At 46.5% G+C, this 21,781-nt stretch overlaps 1 protein-coding gene across 2 annotated transcripts in view; it reads left to right on the top strand.

The window, feature by feature from the left end:
* TTL (tubulin tyrosine ligase) overlaps nt 1-10,455 on the top strand; it is a 32,067-nt gene extending 21,612 nt beyond the window's left edge. Inside the window, exons 6-8 of one of the 2 annotated variants that reach the window (XM_075563131.1) lie at nt 4,707-4,769; nt 5,580-5,723; nt 6,987-10,455. In XM_075563131.1, the coding sequence (XP_075419246.1) occupies nt 4,707-4,769; nt 5,580-5,723; nt 6,987-7,110 (331 nt within the window). In that variant the 3' untranslated portion in view covers nt 7,111-10,455. The remainder of the gene's footprint in view (nt 1-4,706; nt 4,770-5,579; nt 5,724-6,986) is intronic. The other variant, XM_075563132.1, reaches the window with a different exon arrangement.
* The last annotated feature ends 11,326 nt before the right edge of the window (nt 10,456-21,781 follow it).

The following is a 21,781-nucleotide window of genomic DNA, read 5'->3' as shown; positions in this document are numbered from 1 at the left end:
ACATACCCATGTTTAGAACTCTATAAATGCCCTTTGCCTCCTAGTTCTTTCCTCTATTTCCTTTTACTTTCCTCTTGTCCCAATATCATGTTCGGCCTTCATTTGTATTTCAGTAATTCCTCTCAGTTACATTGCCCTTGATCAAGCCCTGCCAGGCCTTCTACACCCTCTTCATCATCGATTTTGGATCACTTGTTGTTCCCTTGTCCCTAGGTTTGTTAACACCCACTTCCTTTTCCCGGCCTCCCCATCTTCCATGTCCCTCAGGATCACCATTGTTTTCTCCTCCAGATTGTTTATCCAACCTATCTTATTTAGATAGAACTGCAGAGATAATAATATGCACAAAAACAAGACAGACCAAAACAACAACAATAAAAAGAAAAACCTGTAAATAGTTCAAGGGCTGTTTGTTGACTTTTATGAATGTTTTCCTGTAGTCTGATGGGGTCCCACGCCTGTGATCCACAGTCTATTTTTGGTATTCCCCGGGGACTTGATTGCTCTGCTCCCTGTGTTTTTCTGTTGTAAGCCTTTAGTGTTTCGCCTCAGTGTGGTGTGGTGAGAATGGGCACAATTCCTGCACTGTGTCCCCCGTGTTGTCCCCTGTGGTGCTATGGGTCAATGAGGGACGTTGAGTCTCATGGTGGGGCCGGCCCTATGGTCCTCTCTCTGCATTGGCTGCTCTGAGCAGGGATGTCATCCTCAAGGTTTGGTGGGCCAAGTTGTGCTCCACTCTCTCTTCCTCTCCCTTCATTTGCTCCTATGTGCTCTGATCAGACATGTCCCTCTCCCAGAGCTGTAGGTTCAGTGCTGTCCTCCGAAGTGAATTTTTCTGAGGGGAGGGGGGGGGTGCCCCTTTATTATTTGTTGCCCTCTCTTTTTGTTGTTTCCAGTCTTTCCTGCCTTTGGAATTATTTGAGCATCTAATATAGCAAGTTCCATTTCAGTTTATCAATGAGTATTTGGCTATATCTTTGTATTCTTTTTTTTGTAAGTGGCTTCTCTAGGGATTAAAAATATATGTGCCTAATATTTCAAAGCCTTTATACAATTGATACTGTGCCGCTTGTTGGAATGCTGTGGTGGAAGAGGCATCTGACTCTGTAATTTCCTAAGTGGGGAGGAGAATCGAGATCAGCGGCCCAAGGCTGATGCCTGTGAGGCAGAGGTCAGCGGTTTCTCCTTCCTCCAACCTCTTTGCCGCCATTCCGACACCAGCTGCCCTCCCACAGCACTCTGCTGCTCTGCGAGCACCCAGACTTCATTCAGTGGCCACAGAACTCAGACGTGCATTGTGCCGTGTATGAGGGAAGAGTAAGGTTACAAGTCGGGATCAGGAAAGACGAGATACAGCTTGGTCAGAACATCCTCTTTTTCCCTGGCCCTCCACATTGCCAAGCATGAGGTCCTTTTCCAGGGACTGGTCTCTCCTAAAAACATGTCCAAAATATGAGATGAGTCTCCCCATCGCCTCCTCCAGGGAGCACTCTGACTGTACTTCTGTGTGTGCCTAAGGTCAAGTGCACATACCATCAGGGCGTCTCTCACTGCCATGGAGTCGATGCTGACTTGTAGAGACCCGAGAGGTGTAGAGCCTAGTGGGTTTTTAATTACGCATACACCTACCTGAACACAACACAAATCAAGACAGCGAGTGTTTGCAGCACCAAGCCGATGCCTTCGAAGGCCCTCACCATCTGTGACATCCTCAAGCAATTCCTTGCTGTCTCGCTGAGGCCTACTCTGGCGGCCTCTTGTTTGCTGAGCAGAACTGCGTATCGTGGAGTGGTCAAGGCTCTGACCCTTCAGAGACAGGTTCCCGGGTGTTTCTTCCAAGGTGCCTCCTGGGTGGGCTTGACCTGCCGGCTCTTTGACTCATGCTTGAGCACGTAGCCATGGTCACTACCCAGCAATGCCTTCCAACTATGTACCTCTGCTGAAAATGGCCACTCCGCAACGTAGATTACTTGGGCTTGTTTTCAAACTTGACGTAAATGAAATTATACTGTATGTACTGTTTTGCATCCATCCTGTCCTTCATTGTGTCTGGAATTTTCCACATTGTCCCACATAGCAGTGGCTTAGTTCTTTTATGACTATATTTTATTTCATTGTGGGAGTGGTTCACCAGTTATCCATTCTATAATCGATAGTGTAAGGACCCCTGGTGGCATTGTTTGTTATGAATTAGACTGCTAACCAGGTCAGCAGTTCAAAACCACCAGCCAATCAGCGGAAGAAAGAGGAATCTTTCTGTTCCTATAAAGATTGGCAGCCTCGGAAGCCCACACGGGCAGTTCTGCCCAGTCCTATGGCGTCACTACAAGTCAGAATTGACTTGATGGCAGTGGGTTTGCGGTTTTTTTGGGGGGGGTTTATAGTCGAGAGCCATCTGTATTTTATCTCATATTTTAGATCTGTAGTTAGCTGGAAATATTACGTGTCATGTGTCATGTTTCTCCACAAGGCTATCCAGTTGACTCTGGGCTGGTTTTGCCTGAAACTGTCCTTTACTCTCTGCATGGCGGTGCTCTTGTCACAAACCCGGTGGCCATTCTGGGAGAGTCTGTCGTTGGGGTCTCCATTCTTCTCTGTTGCTCTTTTCGTCTGCTGTGTCATTGTCACCTAGCCTTGATGACTGTGGCTTTGTCCGTAGTGTATTTTGACATAGAATCTAGCTGAGTCATTTCAGGGCTTAGTGCGTCATTTTATCAGGGATTATAGGCCGTTTGATTCTGACACCATGTAAATCAGTTATCTGAAGAAAGGATTTCTGTTTTAGGCAGAAGGTTTACGGGAAAATTGCCAGTCCACTTTCTCCTCCGTACAGTTGAGTTGCCCTACTTTGTTGCTATAAATGCTCCTCCTACTTGCTTTTCCTTTTTTAAGCCAGCCTCCCCTTACCTTCCCACTCCAGCCTAAAAAAGATGTACTGTAAAGTCTCTGATGACTCAGAGACAAAATCGTGACGCGTTCTGCTGGATTATGCTAATCTGGAACTTTCAGGAGAGTGAACATATTGATTTGGCTTCAGTTCTGGCTCTTAGTCCTCCCTCTATGTGTCCAACTGTGCGTCTCTTTCTTGTTTAGAATCATTGGCTCTTTCCCGTTTTCACCCCAAGCTTTGATTGAAGTTTAAAACTCTTCTCAGCTATCATAAATACTTTAAAGGGTTTTTATTATACTTTTTAAATGAAAGGTCTTCACCCACGGAGTAGAGATAAGATATAGGAAGAAATGTGTTATGTGGCTTGAAACAGCAAGTTCATGATGAGTGGAACTGGAATTTTTATCCCAATTGCTTCTTAAGTGGCTAATCTCTCCAAAATTATGTGTACAGATTTACGCGTATCTGTAGACAGTGGTTGCAACTTGAGCGAGGAAGGGAGCAAAACCCTGGCTCCAAGTTACCAAAGCTCTCAGTTCTTCTCTTTCAAAGTCATGAGTCAAAATTTGCCTGTAAGGATATACAGGAGTCATGTCGAAGCCAGGTCTCCGTGCCCTTTCCCATCTAAACATACAACTGTGTAGCTGGACAGCCGTGTCTGGTCAGGAGTCATCATAATGTATCTTATTTACTAAGGTGGTGAGGAAACGGCCTGGGCATCAGAGCTGACCTCAGGCTACACAGCTGGGAAGGAGACGCTCACTCCACTTCAGGCCAAGGTTGCTTCCTCTGAGGCAGAAGAGTCAGACACACCTCCACCCTCCATTCTTCTTTACTCTGTCTGACATCAGCCGTCTCCCTGCGACACTGTTTCTCTTCTCAGTGCAATCGTGCACTGCAGTGGCCAACCAGAACTCACAGGCGATGGTCATGGTTTGGAGGTTTATTAGCGAAGCTAACAGGTTACAGATGGGTAAAGATATAGTTCTTTTGTCTGCCGTACCTTTTCTCATCCTTACTGGCGAGAATGTCTTTGGTTTTTCAGAGACATGACCCTTTGGCCTTTGCCTCTGGGAGCCAGGAAGGCCACCTACTGCTCTGCCTCCCAGTCTCCGTCAGCAACTCTGTTCTGACCTGTGGTCTCGGTGCTACAGCCTCTGCTGCCTCTGCCACTTCGGGACCTTCTTTCTTGGTGGTCATGGGTTCTGATCCCTGCTTCTGAGACCACTCTCTTCTGAGACCACCCAGCAGAATGGCCTAGCTGGCCAATTCACAAGTCAGAGGCCTCGGCACTGTATTTGCAGGCTCTTGCCCAGTCACGGGGAGGCTGGTAAGCAATTTCGTGCCACCACAGATGAGTTGGAGGGGCCCTTATGCCACAGGGACGAAGCGTTCCCCTAGTCTCAGAATGTCCACAGTTCAAACCCAACAGCCGCTCAGGGGAAGAGCCATGTGGGAGTTGGCTTTCATAAATACTTACAGTCTTGGAAACCGTATGGGGCAGTTCTACTCTGTCCTGTAGATCACTATGAGCCAGAATTGACCCAAAGGCAATGGGGAGGGTTTGTTGTTGTTGATTGAGCGGGTGGAGGGAATGGTTTAAAGTGGATTAATAGTTTACCCCAACATGAAGTTGAGGGGGGGGGTTAACAAAACAGGAAGATTTTCATAAAGTAGAAATGGCGAAGGTTTTCGGGGATGTTTGTGCTGGATAGTGGTCATTTGCTATTCTTAGGTAATGTATTTGTAATCATCTCAATTGTTGCTCAATAGAATGTACTTGTTAAAGTGGTAACATTTATTAAATTCTTCCTAGGTACCAGGAGTCCTGCCACATTCCTGATGTAATGATCTCCTTGAACTGGCAGCAATCCTGGGAGTGGGTACTCTCCACTCCACCCCGCCCCGCCCTTTTAGAGATACGGAAATCAAAGCTTAGCATAGGTTTAAAAAGAAACTGAAGTGCCAGCCTCAGCAGAGTGACCTCATGCACTTTCTCCTTATGTCTAAGACTTGCTTCCAACTTTGATGTGTCATGGGAGGAAGATGGGGCTCTCAACTCCCCAAAAGAGTTACAGCCTCCGTAACTCGCAGGGGTGGGTCTGCCCTGCCCGATAGGGTCCTATGAGTTGTCATCGACTCCACGACAGTGAGTTTGGTTTTAGGTGTCCCTCGAATGCCTCCATTCAGGCGGTACTCAATGGTGATGCATCTCATCATCTAGTTTCATTACTTACAGCTCTTTGGTCTTTCAGATAACAACCGTTTGGCACTAGAACTGGAGCTAGTCAAAGACATGGATGGGACCAATGGTTTTTTTTGGGGGGGAGGCGCACATTCTGCTCTTCACTGAATGACAGTCCATTGTCCACAAGTGCCCAGTGCACATCTATGGTGTGAGTACAGCTGCTGAAGGCAGCCACACCCACAGAGGCCATGGGGACTGTGCCGGGCTTCTCCAGAGGTCCGGGAAAGCAGCCTTTACCTCTAAAAACAGAAAGGATCATAGGTGTTGTTGAACAAATTGCTTGATAAGTGGAATTCTCTTTAGTAAGCTCTTGGCAGTACACTTAGAAGAAGGCGTTCAGCCAAAGGCAATCTGTATGTACACTGGACACACCGTTATCCACGAGCACCTGTGGACTCCTCCCTCCACCCCCATCTCAGTGAGCTCTCCCTCTGCCCCCAGGAGCTGCCTTATGAGCGTGGAGCCCGCCATCAGCACCAAGTTCCTCCCTTACCAGAGCTTCCAGCTCTTCGGCTTCGACTTCATGGTGGATGAGGACCTGAAGGTGTGGCTCATTGAGGTCAACGGCGCCCCTGCTTGTGCCCAGTAAGCTTCACACCGTGATGGTTGAACCGCAGGAAGGCGGTTAGGCTGGTCTTGGGAAGGTAGTGAGTGGTCAAAGGCAGACCCTCTCGCCATGGTCGGGGAGGATGTCCCAGGATTAGCCATCCCCTGGGAGCCTCGGGCTGGCACGGGGTTTTGCGGGACCTCTTCCTTTCCCACTGCCTCCCTGGGTGTTGATCAGGGGAAGCAGACGCAGTGAACGTTTCCAGCAAAGTTACTTACTGTAGAGGAGACCCTTTCTTGTGACAAGCTGAGCCTCCTCCGTCCACCTCTTGGTCCAGGGACTCTGATCCATGTGCGGTCCTCCATATACTCTCCATGCTCTCGCCTCTGTGCATGCTGCTCCTCTGCTTGTGCGCCTCTTCCTCTCTCTCTATCTCTCTCTCTCTCTCTATCTCTCTCTCTCTCTCTCTCTCTCTCTCTCTCTCTCTCTCTCTCTCTCTCTCTCTCTCACTGTCTTTCTGGGCCTGCCTCTCTCTCCCTCCTCTGTCCTTCTGTCTTCACGTTCTGACCCCTCCTCAATGTGATGTTCATTCTGCTCCCTGGCTGTCTTCCCTAAGGTCCAGTCAACCCTCCTGAGTTGGGTCTGATCCCGGGCAGTGCCCACCCACCCTCCGTGCACATCCTTCGCATGCAAGCGCCGTGGCTCCTTGCTGCACGCTATTGAAATTGCCTCTTTCCCACAGTCAGAGCAGGAGGTGTCTGTCTTGCTCCCCTGCAAAGCCGTCCAGAATCATTTGTGGAGGGAAAGCTTTTTAGTGGTGTGAAGGCTCCCTTATCGTTTGTGTGTGCCATGGTCATCTCAGGGGTCCTGGTAGATGACAGGTTATATGTTGGACCCCTGGCGTAGTGGTAAAGGGTTGGTCTGCGGATCCACAAGGTCAGCAGTTCAAAACCACCAGCTACTCCTTGAGAGAAAGATGGGGCTTTCTGCTCTCTTAAAGAATGACAGCCTCAGAAAGTGGCGGAGGCGGTTCTCCCGTGTCCCGTCCTGTCAGGTGGCTGAGTCATCCTTGACTCGATGGCTGTGAGTGCGTTGAACTGTAGTTCAAAACTACCGGCTGTTCCGGGAGAGAAAGATGGGGTGGGGGTGGAGGGGCGGGTGGTGTCCTCCGTGAAGATTTCCGGCCTTGGAAGCCCCCGCTGGGCAGTAGTTGATGACAGTGACTTTGATTATGTTTTCAGGGAAGGTCCCTGATGGAAAAACCACATTGCAGTTTGATTTTTCCCCCCAACATGTTTCAGGAAACTTTATGCAGAGCTTTGCCAGGGCATCGTAGACATAGCCATCTCCAGCGTCTTCCCGCCTCCGGAGACGGAGCAGCAGCAGCAGCCGGCGGCCCAGCAGGCTGCCTTCATCAAGCTCTGAGGGCGGAGGTGCCCAGAGCTGCCTCGGAGTACGCATGCACGCACGGGGCCGGCTTCAGGGGAAGATGAAGTGACTGCTCTCCGACATGCCAAAACGCGTGGGAAAGAGGCAGCCGGATGGACGGAGACCCTGGGCAGAACTCCCCAAGAATGTGGGGCTCTCCATGCTGCTAGCAAGACTTGAAGCAACTTCTGAGAGGGAGGCAGAATATCGTTCAAGGGGGAAGAAAAACAACCCGAGACTTGATTCTGTTGTGTCCTCCTCCTTTGGAGACCTTCCTTTTCTCCTGAGGCAGCACTGTGAGCCACCCCTGGCCTCCCCGGGGATTGCAGACCGTGGGGACATTTGGTTGGCATCTTCCCATCTGCTGCAGCCTTAGTGCCTTGGCGCCGTTCCCATCACCCTTTCTCTTCTCGGGCACAGAGCGGGCGCTAGAGCATTGGGGAGGCAGCTGATGCATTTCCCCCTCACCACCTCCCTGACACTCGGCTCCACTTAACGCCGGCCACGCATGCACCAACAGTGCTGGGTTCGTGCTGGGCACCCCCTCGCAGTGAAGGGAGCTTTCCTCGTCACTGTCCTGATGGTGTTTGGTCAGGCACCTGCCAGGGGTGGTGCTGGTTGGGTCCCAAAACAGTGCCTGCTGCTCTCAGCCCGCTCTCTGCATGCCCTGGATACAAAGCAAGTCTGCCCAAACCTGTGTACATGGAATAAGGATGAGAGAGGGAACACGTGTTACCTTGCTCTGCTTGCCTGAGTGGGTGTGGTGGGTGTTAGAAAAAGGATGGTTTGCAATTACCTTTGTTTTTATCAGAGTTCTGAATGCACTTTTGCAAAGTTGCTTTATCTTCACTTTCTTTCTTTTTCTTTTTTTAAACTGAAGCCACCCTGGGGATCAGGAGGGATGGTAGGATTCCCTTTTCCTCATCCCAGCGGGCACAGCCCCAGACCCGGATGGCTGTCCTCTCTCCCATGTGCCCTGCTCCCAGGCACCTTGCCCAGACACAGGTTTGGTCTGTCTGCATGTTCCCCCAGGCATCACGGGACAGGGTCCCAATGAGGGTAGTTATGTGTGTGCCACCTCAAGGGGGGAACGTCCGCAAACTGGAAAGGAGGTCCTGGAGCACTACACGGCATCTTGTCTGCAGACCCATGTACGTCAGATGCCAGTGCTCTGACCAGGTCGACTAGCATTTTGTCAAACGACGATGTCACTAGCAGTGGGAAGCACAGGGCTCATTTTTCGTGGCCATGTTCGGCGTGAGCTAAGAAAACAGCCCCCTTTGAGTAATACACTGGAAGTTACAGCAGACCCCCGGGAACTCTCACCAGAACTTGGTGGGCGCCGCCTTCACCCACAGGGGTGTCTACCTAGCAGAAAGTCAGGTGAGACTTCTTCAAAGGTAGATGAGCCAGCAGCAGCCTCTTCAAATGTGAGCAGTGTGGGAGTCCTCATCAGGGTGATCCTGTATGCGCAGCAGTGGGGGGTGCTGAGATGTGAAGGGTCCCACTGAGTTTAGAATGACAAGACAAAAGCCCCAGTGGGTACCCAGACTCAGAGCACTGGCCTGTACTTGACCCAAATAAAGCAATCTGGAAGACAGCTGTGCTCCCACCCCCCCATCCCTCAAATAGCATCGTCTCCAGGGACAGGTTCTCCTGGCAGCCCCAAGCCCAGGTGATGGGCCCGCGTTGGGGGAGTCGTGAGGGGACTGAGATCCGAACGGATGCTGAATCAGAATGATGGGTGTCCCGTGTTGTTGGGCTGTTGCTGGAGACAAGCTCGGGGAGGGCGACCATGCTAACACAGGTGTGTGTTTCTCTTGTGGATCCAGAGGACATTCGTGAATTTTCCAGCTCTCAGAGTGGCAGACAGCTAAGAAGCTCGATGTTAGGAAGGAAATCTGGATCTTCTAAGAAAGAGGGTTTGTGGTGGTGGTTGTTGTTAAATGTCATCTGTGTGAGGAACCTAAGGCGTTGCTTCGTTCTCCACCCAGTGTCACACAAGATGCTTTTATCGAGGTCGGATCAGACAGGATGGTTGGCTCAGAGATGGCCCAGACCCTTCCCTGATGTCCTTTGCAGCGCAGATGCCGTGCCGCTCTCCCTCCCTCCCAGTCAGTCTTCCTATGTGCGGTCTGTTCAGAGTGCCGGCAGGTGCTGGGGGAGAAAGTGTTACTTGGGGAGTCCAATTTCGGCTCTGTCGTTACCTCTGTGCCTTAGCTTCTTATCTCATGGAGGAGAATGTTACTGCCCAGTGACTACCTCAAGGGCTTTGAGTGAGGACAAATAAAGACAAGAAAGACTCGGGAGTCTTTGGTACCAAGGCTCTTAACATGGACTGCATGCTAGAATCATGTGTGAAGCCTTAAAAAAAAAAAAAAGCTGGTGCCCACATCTCCCCCTTATGCTGACCAGTGAAATCAACGTGCTGTGGAATGCCTTGAACCACTGCCTTCGAAGGAAGAACAACACACATGATGACCTTGGGAGGAATGAATGAGGCATAACGGCTTTTATTTATTTATTTTTCATTGTAATCCTGCTGTGGAAAGACAGGCGTCTCTCTAAGGATGACCAGTTGTTGACATACAAAGGGGCCTCAAAAAGTTGGTAGGGAAAAGTGGAATTAAAAGATAATGGAGTTTCCCCAGGAATTTTTCGAACCGCCCTCATCTGCATTCACGGGACAAGCAAGTGCTGTCTAACCAGGCTCTGCGTTATAAAATGCATGTGCTTCATGTCACAGCATCTGGGAACTCATAAAACATGCTTTCATGGACTTCCACAGCGTATGACGCGTAGACAAAAATGTAAACAGACATGAATTTATAAATAAGCTCAATGTATATTAAGGTTATTCATTAATGAGAGGAAAGGCCCTCCCTCGCACTTAACCTTCATCTAACCCAGAACATTGCTAAGTGCCCTGGTGTTTGTAGGGGATATGGGAACAGGCTACCAATGACCGTTCGCCAGCTCTTCCAGATGATTCACACAATAGACTCAGCGCCTGCTGCTGCTGCTGCTACTGTTGCTGCTGCTGAAAGTAAAGTAGGATGAACAGAACCGACGTGTGTCAGTGAAGCTGCAAACATGTTTCCATTAACAGGTGAGGGACTGGAAGCTGGGCAGAGAAAGTTCTGTTGTGGGCATAGCAGGGGCTCCTCTGGCTGGATAAGGCTCCAGACCGGGCTCACTCCGCCTCTGAGAGTCACAGAGAAGAAGTGAAATACATGTCTCCAGTCCGGGCACAGGCTCTGTGTAAGAGAACATGGCTTCTGAGAGAAGGTAATTTTGTGGATATTTACAATGCCTGGAGCATTAAAGCATTGCTATTTCAAATGTCTTTGTCCTCTTTGGTTCTGTGATATTGTGGGTATTTACTACCGAGGATATCGCTGATTATTTGAATTCACGGTATTGTTACCCAGGAGTTGGCCAACATTTTCTGTACAGAACTAGAGAGTACATACTTTGGGCTCCTCTGGTCCTATGGGTTTTCTGTTACACATGGGCTTTTTTGTTTTTACAATATTGGAAAGGTGTACATATCATTTATGGTTCATAAGCCATGAAGATTTGGGCAGATTTTACCGGCCTCACCATGTTGCCCAGTGCAAGAGGCAACAGACTGCTCTTCACAAGGTAGTGAGCGGTTTTGTGATTGTCTGCATCACTGAAGCAATGTCCTCTGCCAAAGCCCAGCCTTTCTTGTGTGCCTCGTATGTTGTCTGACTCATGATACCGCTGTGAAGTGAGACTCATGGATGTGAAGGAGAGCTGTGTGTGAGTCACACTTGCCTGGGAAGACTTCTAAAATAAGTCACACAAGCTACCAAATGGACTCACGAAGAAATACAAAGTCTGGATAGACCTCCAATGACTAAAGAATTAGTAATCCAAAAACTTTCCACCAAGAAAAGCTCAAGACCAGGTGAATTCTACCAAACCTTTAAAAAACAATTAACACCCATTATTCACTAGTTCTTCCCAAACTGGAAGCACAAGCAACACCTACCAACTCATCTTATGAGGGCACCATGATTACTCCTTAGAGAATCCCAAGACTTACTGTGGGCACGTTATCCCTGGAGAGGGACAGCATGCTGGGTAACGTCGGGGGTCTGTGAAAGAGAAGGGGAAGGGGATCGATGGGCACCCCAACTGCACTCATCAGCTCAACCATAGCGATGGTTGTGAGAATGGTGCAGGACTGGACAGCATTCTTTGTAGGGTCACTGTGACTCTAAAGTATCCAAGAACAATATTCCAAAATCATATAAAGAAGTCACACTAAAAAAAAAGACAACGTATTTAATATAATACTAGCAAACCAAATCCAAACTCTTAACGCCTATTAGAAAGTAGTCATATAAGTAGGATGGTTCGATTTATGAATTCAATGTAATATACCACTATAATGGAATAAAAGACAAAAATTGCAAGAACATCTCTATAGACACAAAAAGCATCTGGCAAAATAGGAGATTATACCTCATAATAATATTCAACAAACTTGGGATAGATAGATAGATGTGTTAGGCCGAGTTGATGAGAGAAACAAGTCCAGTGTCACTTACATGCACGTAAGAGAGAACTTTATTATCAAGAAGAAGTAATTATTCATCAATAAAACCGCTCAGTCCAGATGAAGTCCTTAAGTTCAATATTAGCCCTTAAGTCTGATATTAGTTCATGAATTTCTCTTCAGACTCACACAGCACATGCAATGATGACGAATGCAGGCAGATTATGGGCCTGTGGGTCCAAGGACAGTGGACACATCTCCAGGGCTCTGGCTGCCATCAGCATGACTCCTGGTAGATGTTATCTTGTAACCTGATTGACTGGGTAGATACCACCCGTACTATCAAATTGACATGAAATTATGTAACTATCACAATAGAAAGGAACTACTTTAACCTGACATTTACTAAAGAACCCACAGCTAGCAAGTTGAATGGCACCAGATGAAAAACTTTCTCCCTAAAGTCAGGCACAAGACAGGTACCTATTCCCATCACTTCTATTCAAGAATAGGGCAATGAGGCGAAAATAAACAGTCAAGAAACATAACTCACTGCTGTCAAGTCAATTCTGACTCAGAGTGGCTCTGGGTTTTCCAAGGCTGTAAATCTCTACTGAAGCAGAAAGGCTCTGCTTCCTCCCACAGAGGGGCTGTGGGTTCAAACTGCCGGCATTGTGGTTAGCAATCAAATGTGTAACCCACGAAGTCTCCCTAAAAATAATGATGAGGAATTAAAGACATCTAGATGGGAAAGGAAATTATTTATGTATGATCCTGTACATAGAAAATTTACCTAGTATGATTTTGTACCTATAAAATCCTAAGGAACCCATAAAAACTATTAGAGCTAATAAATGACTTCAGCAAAACTGATAGACACAAAATTAATAGGCAAAAGCCAGTTGTGTTGCTGTATCCAAGCAAAGAAATAAAATATTTCCCACAAAAAATTTTGGAAGAACTTAAAATCTTCAACATGGCTTTAAATTCAGTGCCATCTCTATCAAAACCCTACCTGACATTTTGACAGAAATCGGCAAGTGGATGCTAAAATTAATATGGAAATTTAATTGACCCGGAATAGCCAAAGCAATATTGAAAATTAAGTTGAAAGCTCACATTTCTGAATTTCAAATTTTATTACAAAGCTACACTTACCAAGTCAACGCAAAACATACAATAACTAATTACAAACAATAACGCCACCACAATGACTCAGAAACTGTTCCCATTGCAAATGAAAAATTAAGAAACATCAAATATAAACCCCGAAGATTAATACTAAGATTTCAGAAAAAGATGACACATTGAAAAGACAAAGGAGTTAAACAGAATCAATGGAAGGCCTAACTGGTCATTTTAAGACAAATCTCTCACTTAGGCTAGAGGAACAAATTTTTTTTTTAACAACTAAATTCAAAGAAAGCCTAAGATTTATTTGGAAAAGTATATCAATAATGGTTTTACAACATGAAGAATATAATCAATGACATTGAATTATTCAGGTAGAAGTTGTGGAATTGAGAATGTTCTGTTGTATATGTTTTTGCCACCATTATAAAAAATTACATGAATAACAATAAGAAAATGATCTAGAGTTGAATGTGGTATCAATTTTACAACTCACCTTGATATAATTGAACTACTGAATTGTATGGCATGTGGATGAAGTGCTAATAAAACTGTTTTTTTAAAAAGCCTAAGTTATAACATGCGTTTGCAATTCCAGAGCAGGGACAAGAAAGAAGTACAGAGAAATAGTTAAAGAGTTGTTGGGAGAAAACTTCCTTACCATCACATCATGAAAGATGAGCTGTGCATTCAAGAAGCTTAAAGGACCCCAAATAGCTTAGATGCCAAAAGAGAATCACCACAGCATATCATAATCCAAGTTTCCAAAACCAGAGAGAGACAAGGAAAGAATTCTGAGAGCAATTCGGGGGGAAGTTGCCTACAAAGGTGAACTGTGTTAGGCTGGGTTGTCTAGAGAAACAAAACCAATGACATTTCAGTTATGTTTAAGAAAGGACTTTATACCAAGAAGTAATATATCAAGGAAGCACCCAGCCCAGTCCAACTCAAGTCCACAGATCCAATGCTAGCCAGAATGCTCCTCAGACTCCTGTAGCCAAAGGATGACGCAGATGAAAGAGATGCAGGGAGATCACAGGCTGGTGGGTGCAGAGTCACGTGGCTTCAAGGTCCCTGGGGAGATGGGAGGGTCCTGACAGCTCAGAGGTTGGCGCCCAGGGTCAGTGACTCATAGGGGGCTGTCCCTGGAGGCAGCGCCCTAGCAAGGAGTAAGGCGAAGTCAAGAGAGGGGAGAGAAGTGCTCCCTGTTGCATAGAAAAGGCCACCACCCAAGAAAAGGTCGTCGGCTGTGATATAATTAGCAGGTCTGACTCCACCCCTAAATTTTCACACAAATCCAAGTTAACATATGATCTAATGGCACAAGAATCACTAAGACTAAACTCGGATTTGTCAGCAGAAACCACACAGGCAAGTGGGTAATGGGATGACATAAGTAAAATTCTGAAAAAAAATCAATGCCAAACAAGAATTAGAACCCAGCAAAGTTGTCCATCTAATAGGATGAAATTAAGATATTTCCAGGAAGCCCAAATTAAGATAATTTGTAAAAACGAAACCAACCTTACAAGAAATACTAAAGATATCTGTAGGTAGAGAACCAGCAATGGCAGACAGCAACCTGAGATTAGTCTATATTAATGTTTCCCAAAATGGATGAGGTTGCCCCTTGGGGGCTCTTGAAAAGCAGGTGCCAACATTTTATCCTGGATTGTGGGCTGTGGTATAAGTTTTTCACTGCCAAGGGGACGCTGAGAAATTTTTTTTTTCTGAAAATGAGGTAGTAGACCAAATAAGTTTGGGACGTTATGGCATGGGTGATAATGTAACCCAGAATTAACTCAGGTGTACCCCAAAATACTGCCATTGAGTCAGTTGCTACTCAGGTATCCTAAGAGAAACAAACCCACAAGACTGAAAATATGCAACCAGACATCAATTTGCAATAAAAACCATTCATTACAAAGCAAAAAGGAAATGATAGAAGTTCCAGATGAAGAGGAAGTGGATTCCAAGAACTTGGGGGAAGGGAAGGGCAGTGTACAATAAATGGGAGGTTTGCAAAGCGTGATGGAGACAGGGAGGACACAGAGGAGTATGGGATTTCAGAGGCAACAGAGGTAAATACTGTTATATACACAGTCCTACCACAATAAATCTGCAAGCAGATGCATGGATAGGCTGAATGGGTGTGGGTGTTTATATGCATATATACATAGATAGAAAGGGGATATTTGTGTATGGGTATTAACCTTTTTTGGTAACTATATCTATGCATGTGGTGGAACAGGGGACAAAGTATGAAAAAGTCTTTATCATAACCAGGCTCCTTAGGGGCATGGGCCACCAGGCCTGGGGGCTTAGTACCATAGCCTTGGAGGACAATTGTCAAGTCTACATCCTACTTTGATGAGTAGCTCATAAACAGCCATTTAAGGTGCAACTATTGGTCTCGTTCTCTCTGTTCAAAGGGGAAAAAAGAGTAAGGAAAATTTAAGACTCATGAAAAACAATTAATGAACTAATGAATCACGTGAATGTAAGGCTCCATGTCCCGGAGATCTGAAGAAATATATGGTGTCTGGCTGCCACTACCAACTGCTCTCAAAGGATCACATTAGAAGGCCCTAAAACATGGAACAAAACTCAAAATCATGAAGGAGAGTAGGCTGACTGGTCAGAGCACCCCTGTGATTATGGTCCTTGGTCACCCTTCTAATCTGGAACTGAACTAACCTCTGGGGTTCATCTTTCAGCCAAACTATAGGCAGGCGTGCATGGGAATAATAACAGTACTGACGTGCGCATACCTGACAATAATGGGCCATTTAGGATCAATGGGTGTTTTAGTATCTTCCCCAGGACAAAGTTCAGCCCATTTCGAAAAGGAGGATGGAGACAGGAAACACAGGGAGGAGGTGGGATAAGGGATTCCATTGAATGAGGTAATAACATGCATGAGTCACTAGATGTAAAGCTGATGATCTGCTCTGTAAACTACCAATCAATTCACAATAAAACATTTTTTAAAAATATTACCCTGAAATGTGCAAGGGCCTGGGTTAGGCCAACACAGAAGAACCTGCCTGGCCGTTCTTGAGCTAACAAGGGATACACAGGGCAGGCTGGCACTGGCACAAGGACAATATAATTAGAAGTTCAGGAGGGAGCCCACAAATTCACAATCCATGGATTTCAATAATCCAATGGGGGGAAAGAACAGTCTTTTCACCAAATGGTTTAGGGACTCCTAGCTATCCATATACGAAGGAATGAGGTTGGACTTCTACCTCCAACTAGATACAAAAAAGATTGTGTAAATGGATCAGATGTAAATGTAGAAACTGAAACTATGAAATTATTCAACAAAAGTCTGGTTATAAAATTGTCATGACTTTGAGTTAAGCTATGGTTTCTTGGTTACCAAAAGCAAGTGTAACAAAAAAATGCTGTTCTTCAGCAAAATGGGGAGTGTAAGACAGAAAAAAATATATAAATTATCAAGGTATCATGAGAAATGGAGGGGGGAAATGAGCTGATACCAAGGACTCAAGTAGAAAGAAAATGCTTTGAAAATGATAATGGCAACGTATGTACAAATGTGCTTGAGACAATGGATGGATGAATGGATTGTGATTAGAGCTGTAAGAGCCCCCAATAAAATGATTTTTTAAATGGTATTCTTAAATATCATCCAAAGATGAAGAAACAAAGCAAGTGAGAAAATATTCACAAACCAGCTATCTGAAAAAGAACTCACGCTGACACTTCTAGCTTCTACGCAGTTCCACCCCCAGGACTCTCCGAGGGAGGAGAAAAGGAGGCGGCACAGGTTACTGCTGGAAACGGAACCCTGCGCTGCAGATGCTTCAATTCTCTCTGTTCTCTCCGTCGTTTAGTTGTGTAACTGGTTGTGCTTGTTGTTGTTAAAGGGAATGCATCCCTCTGCCAGCTGTGCCTCACACCTGTATTCATTTTTCTTGGAAAAAGCTATGATTTAACCCTTAACCTACAGGAAAATATACAAGTGTGTATGTGCAAATTGCCCAGTGATGTAGTGGGTTATGTGGTGGCTGTTAACTGAAAGTTTAGCAGTTTGAAACCACCAGTTGCTCATTGGGAGCAAAATGCAACTTTCTACTCGTAAAAGAGTTACAGTCTTGGAAACCTACAGCGTCAGTTCTACTCTGTGCTATAAGGTCGCTATGACTCAATGGCAAAGAGTGAGTTATATATATGTGTGTATATATACAAATGTATATACATATGTATAGAATTATGCATGTACCTATTATTAGCTTTGCAGTGACATGTTTTTCATTTTCTATCAAGTGCCATAAAAATTGTGTATTTTTTTTAAATTTCAGAAATATCCTTAAATCATTTCTTACACTTGCATACATAAAAACAAAACCAAACTCACTGCCATCGAGTTGATGCCAACTCATACTGACCCTATAGGATAGGGTAAAACTGCTCCTGTGAGCACTTACAAGACTATAACTCTTTACAGGAGTGGAAAGCCCCATCTTTCTCCCACGGATGGTTTTGAACTGCTGACCTTGTGCAAATTGCGGCCCAAAGCATGCCCACCACACCACCAGAGCTCCAGTGTATATGTAAAAGCTCTTGCTGAATGCAGGCTACATAGCATAATCATTATTTTGCAAGCAAAGTGTCTGATGTTTTCGGACGGGAGGCAAAAAAAAGAGTGTTTCCTTTAAGCACGATGCCATCTGGCGTTTGTGGACAGGAAACAACAACAAGCAAACACCTTATCACTCTTCCTATTTTCCTGCATTTTAGAGGTAAGTGCTATGAGTGAAAATAAGAGTGGGGAAGGAGCTGGAGCGTGCGGGGGGGGGGGGGGGTCATTTCAGACGGTTGTGGTCTATGAGGGCCTCCTTGTGGAGGAGCCAGATGAGCAGAGCCCTGAAGGAGGTGAGAGGGTGGGTGGGTCATGACTTGAAAGAGACATTTTTTAGAAGAAAGAACAAGTGGATCTGCTCTTTAGGGAAAACAAATGGACCGCAAGGCCACAGGGATTAAAGTGGAGGATCAGTGTAGGAAACCGAGAAAATATTCCCCAGGTTGTCCCCCCATAATATCTGCCAAACCTAGGGTGCTGTTTGGCACTGGCTGTACATTTGGAGGTCAGCTGCTTGAAGGTTATCAGCGTCTAGATCAATCAGACCCTACAGGCTGTCCCACCCTAAGCAGAGCCCACTCCCTTCTGATAACAATAATGGAGTGTTCCCCTGAAGGGGAGCCCAAAACACCTAAAGGTCAAGTCAACTCAGGGAACATCAAGGTTAGGCTGCCATCTTGACTCTGGAGCCTGCCTGTCTTGTTACATATATGCCTCCCTGTCCAATTGCAGGTACACCCCTAGCTCGTCCCCCTCCTGTTACATATGTGGTTACCTGTAATGAGGGGCTTGCACACCCCTAGTGTTCATAAGCCTTGGTTGGAAAAATATTCTCTCTGCACAGATCTGGCTCTTAAGGTCACGACGGTCCCAGAGGTGAGCACTCAAATTCTTCATCTTGTCTGATGTCTCTTTAATTTTACCCTCAATTACACAACTGCCCCTTGGGCCCGGTGTGGGGGATGGTACTCCACAGATCAAGGGGGCTTTGGGGAAGAGGCGAGGCTGAGCAAGGAGGTAGAGTCCAAGTTATGTAGGGCCCATTAAAGTTTCAAGAGATCTGCCTTTATTCAAGGGGGATGCGAAGCCATTTGAGAGTTGAAGCTAACGAGGGAGTAATAGCTAAGATTTGTCTACACTTATTTCCCACACAAAATCCCAAAACGACATGTTTTAAAAGACTATGTTAGATTTCTCGGGCGGGAAATACCTTGGTTCTTGGTTCATGCAAGAGAAATTCATGCCCAAGCCTGGTTTGTGATCCAAGTGGGTTTTTTATAAAGGATAGGAGGTTTCAGGTTTTAGTCACTCACCGCGGGACTGCACGTGGCAACCTGAGGCCCGAGAGAGAGGCCTCGGCATGACCCAGTGGGTGGCCAAGGTGCGGTCGGAAAAATAGAGGTGGTCTCTAAGTTCCCACTTGTTAGGGCCTTCCGCTGTGAGGCGTCGTTGGTGACACTGGTTGACTGCGTTGGCTGAATTAAGCCCACCTTGCCTAGTTTGGGCCCCTCTGGGTTACTGCCTTCTGGCTCAAGGGCCTGAATTTGGAGCATGCTCAGTAGACACACCTGGTCCCTGCTTTAGCTACCTAACAACTAGACTTCCTGATGGAATAGAGCCTGTTACAATGCCCGAGACCATGGGCCTGAGTCATGCTTCAGACCTAGAACTGAACTCGCCCGATGGCTCAGTTAATATTCAGTCTTAGAAGTCTATCAACAGAGAGGTCAGTACTTCATCAACTACTGGAGATCAAAAGGCAGCGTTTACCAAGAACAAAACTCTTAATCTTTAGGAAAGAAAGGATCAGAACCAGGACGAGTAAGGAGGAAGAGGAGTAAATGGTGTTGCACTGTGGGGACCGTAACCAATGACATGAGACAAACATGTATGAATTGTTGCATGAACTGGCTTCCCCTGTAAGCCTTCACCCAGTTCACTCATCTGAACTTTGAGATATGATCCCTTGGAAATGTGCTGGAGGGAGAGCAAAATACACTTATCTGGACTCCAAGGCAGAGGAGCAATAGGGGGGCTGCTAGGCTCATCTAAGATGTGAAAGTAGCAGATGAAGAAAAACAGGCTAGGATGGAGCCTCGTGTCGTTCATATTCAGAGATCAGGAAAGCCGTGGAGGAAAAGCAGGACAGAGGACTGTTTAGTAAGAAAATATTCCAGAAAGAAAGGCTCATGGCGTCCAGTGCTGCTGAAAGGTCAAGGTGGAGGACTGGGGAGCTTGTGAAGAGCAGTTACAGGGAAGTGGTGGAGCGGGTTAAAGTGTGCTTGTCCCCCAACTATCATGATCCCAATTCTCCCTTGCAAACCTGGTTAGACCAGAGGATGCACAGCGGTACAGTTGGGATCTGGAAACACAGGGAATCTGGGACAGATGAACCCCTCAGGACCAGCGGTGAGAGTGGTGACACCGGGAGGGAAGGGGGTGTACAAAGGGGGAACCGATCTCGGGGATCTACATGTAACCTCCTCTCTGGGGGATGGGCAAAAGGAAAGTGGGTGAAGAGAGACGCCGGGCAGTGTAAGATAAGATAAAATAATAATTTATAAATTATTAAAGGTTCATGAGGGAGAGGGGAGCGGGGAGGGGAAAAATGAAAATGAGCTGATTCCAGGAACCCAAGCAGAAGGCGAATTTTGAGAATGACGAGGGCAACGAATATATAAGGATGCTTTAACTCAATTGATGTATGTATGGATTGTGATGAGTTGTATGAGCCCCAATAAAGTGATTTTTTAAAAAGTGTGATTGTTATAAGGGCTTTAATAGCCCCCAATACAATGATTCATTAAATAAATAAATAAGTAAATAAAAATAAAGTGTGTGGGAGGTGGCAAAAGGTAACGAGCCAATGGGAATGTTTGACCGAAGGGGAGAAGAGAAATGGTGGGTATGATGGTTGCCGAGATTAGGGATCAAGGGGGTTTGTTTTAAAGGTAAGGTCCCTAGGTGGCACGAACGGTTTGTGCCACCCGGTGGCACCTCAGAAGAAAGTGTGATCTGCTTCCTTCAAAACAGCAGCCAATACAGCCCTGTGGAGCCCTCTTCTGGAATCTATTGGATGGCTGTGAGTCAGCATGAGCAGCAACCGGGCTTTTGTATCCTTATGGGAATGATTGCTCCTGCCGCAGTCCTCTCACTCTCCTGCCTTCTAAAGCAACCCTCCACCCATGGAAGTCACATGGACCCCGATGCTTAACAATCCTAGCTCCTTAGTGCTTCCCAGATTGTAAATCACCCAGCCTCAGCTTTCTCCCCAGGAACAGCTGGTGGGTTTGAACCACCTCCCATGTGGTTAGCAGCCCAGTGCTTAACCCACTGTACCTCCATCGCTCTGTTCTCCTGCCTTCTAAAGGCCCCAACCAAACCCAGTTCTGAGGCCCAGAAGAATTGAGACCGCTGTGGGTTTCTGAGAAACCAAGACTTTCTTCCTCCGAGCAGCGGGCTCGAACTGTTGACTTTGTAGCTAACAGTCAATGCTAGGCCACCAGGACTCCTTCCCTGGAATAGGAGAGAGGGCAAGAGGGTGCGGTGGATAGTTCAGTACCTTAATTGTGGGTGATGGTTCTGTGGAGATATATATGCCCGTGGATATGTATATATGTAAAATCTCATCGAGTGAACTTTAAATTTGCAGTTTATTGCATAGCATTATACTTCAATAAACCTTTTTTTTTAAGCACACAAAACTTTTAAGTCAAAAGACCTCTGGTGACTTTCCCTCATAAATGTGTATTCTGATGTGATAAGGTACTCATAGATAAGGTGATTCACAGGGACCCGAAAGGATAAGACTGGATGTCCCTTGAGAGGCTTTTCTGCCCCCTTATCCCCCACCCCCGAGTCCTGGGGGTGCAGAGGTTACTCACCAGGCTGCCATCTGCATGACCCAGCGGCTCTGTGGGAGAAAGACTATTTTCTCCTCCTGAACTCAGTTTCAGTCCTGGAAGCCTACAGGGGGTCGCTGGGTTTGGTTTGGTTTTTCAAACCCCACCCCACAGGTGGCGGGAGAGGGACCGTGGGGGGGACGAGCCTTCGTCATGCCAGAGTTGGGCAAGAGAATGCGCTCAGACAGGTGACCGCCAACATCTGCCTTCATCTCAGACAGGATGCTACCTGGGTGTCGAATCAGAGTCATAACAGCATGGGGTCAGAAAGCAGAGGGAAAGGAAAGATGTTTGGAGACTCTTCTCAGTCCGAGCAGCCCTGGCGGGGCAGTGAATTTAACGTTGGGAGACTACACGTTGCCTGGAACGTGGAACGGATGCCCACCTTCCGTCTCTTTTGCAGAGGAGCATGGATTGCACCGTGCAGAGAGGAGAAGGGGCGGGCCTGCCCCGCTCTGCATCTGTGCGCAGTTTTCCACCCGCCCGACGCTCGACGGT

Source organism: Tenrec ecaudatus, chromosome 11 (assembly GCF_050624435.1).
Source record: "Tenrec ecaudatus isolate mTenEca1 chromosome 11, mTenEca1.hap1, whole genome shotgun sequence".
Taxonomy (NCBI): Eukaryota; Metazoa; Chordata; class Mammalia; order Afrosoricida; family Tenrecidae; genus Tenrec; species Tenrec ecaudatus.
Note: the sequence above shows the minus strand (reverse complement) of the source record. Positions and strands in the feature narration are given on the sequence as shown.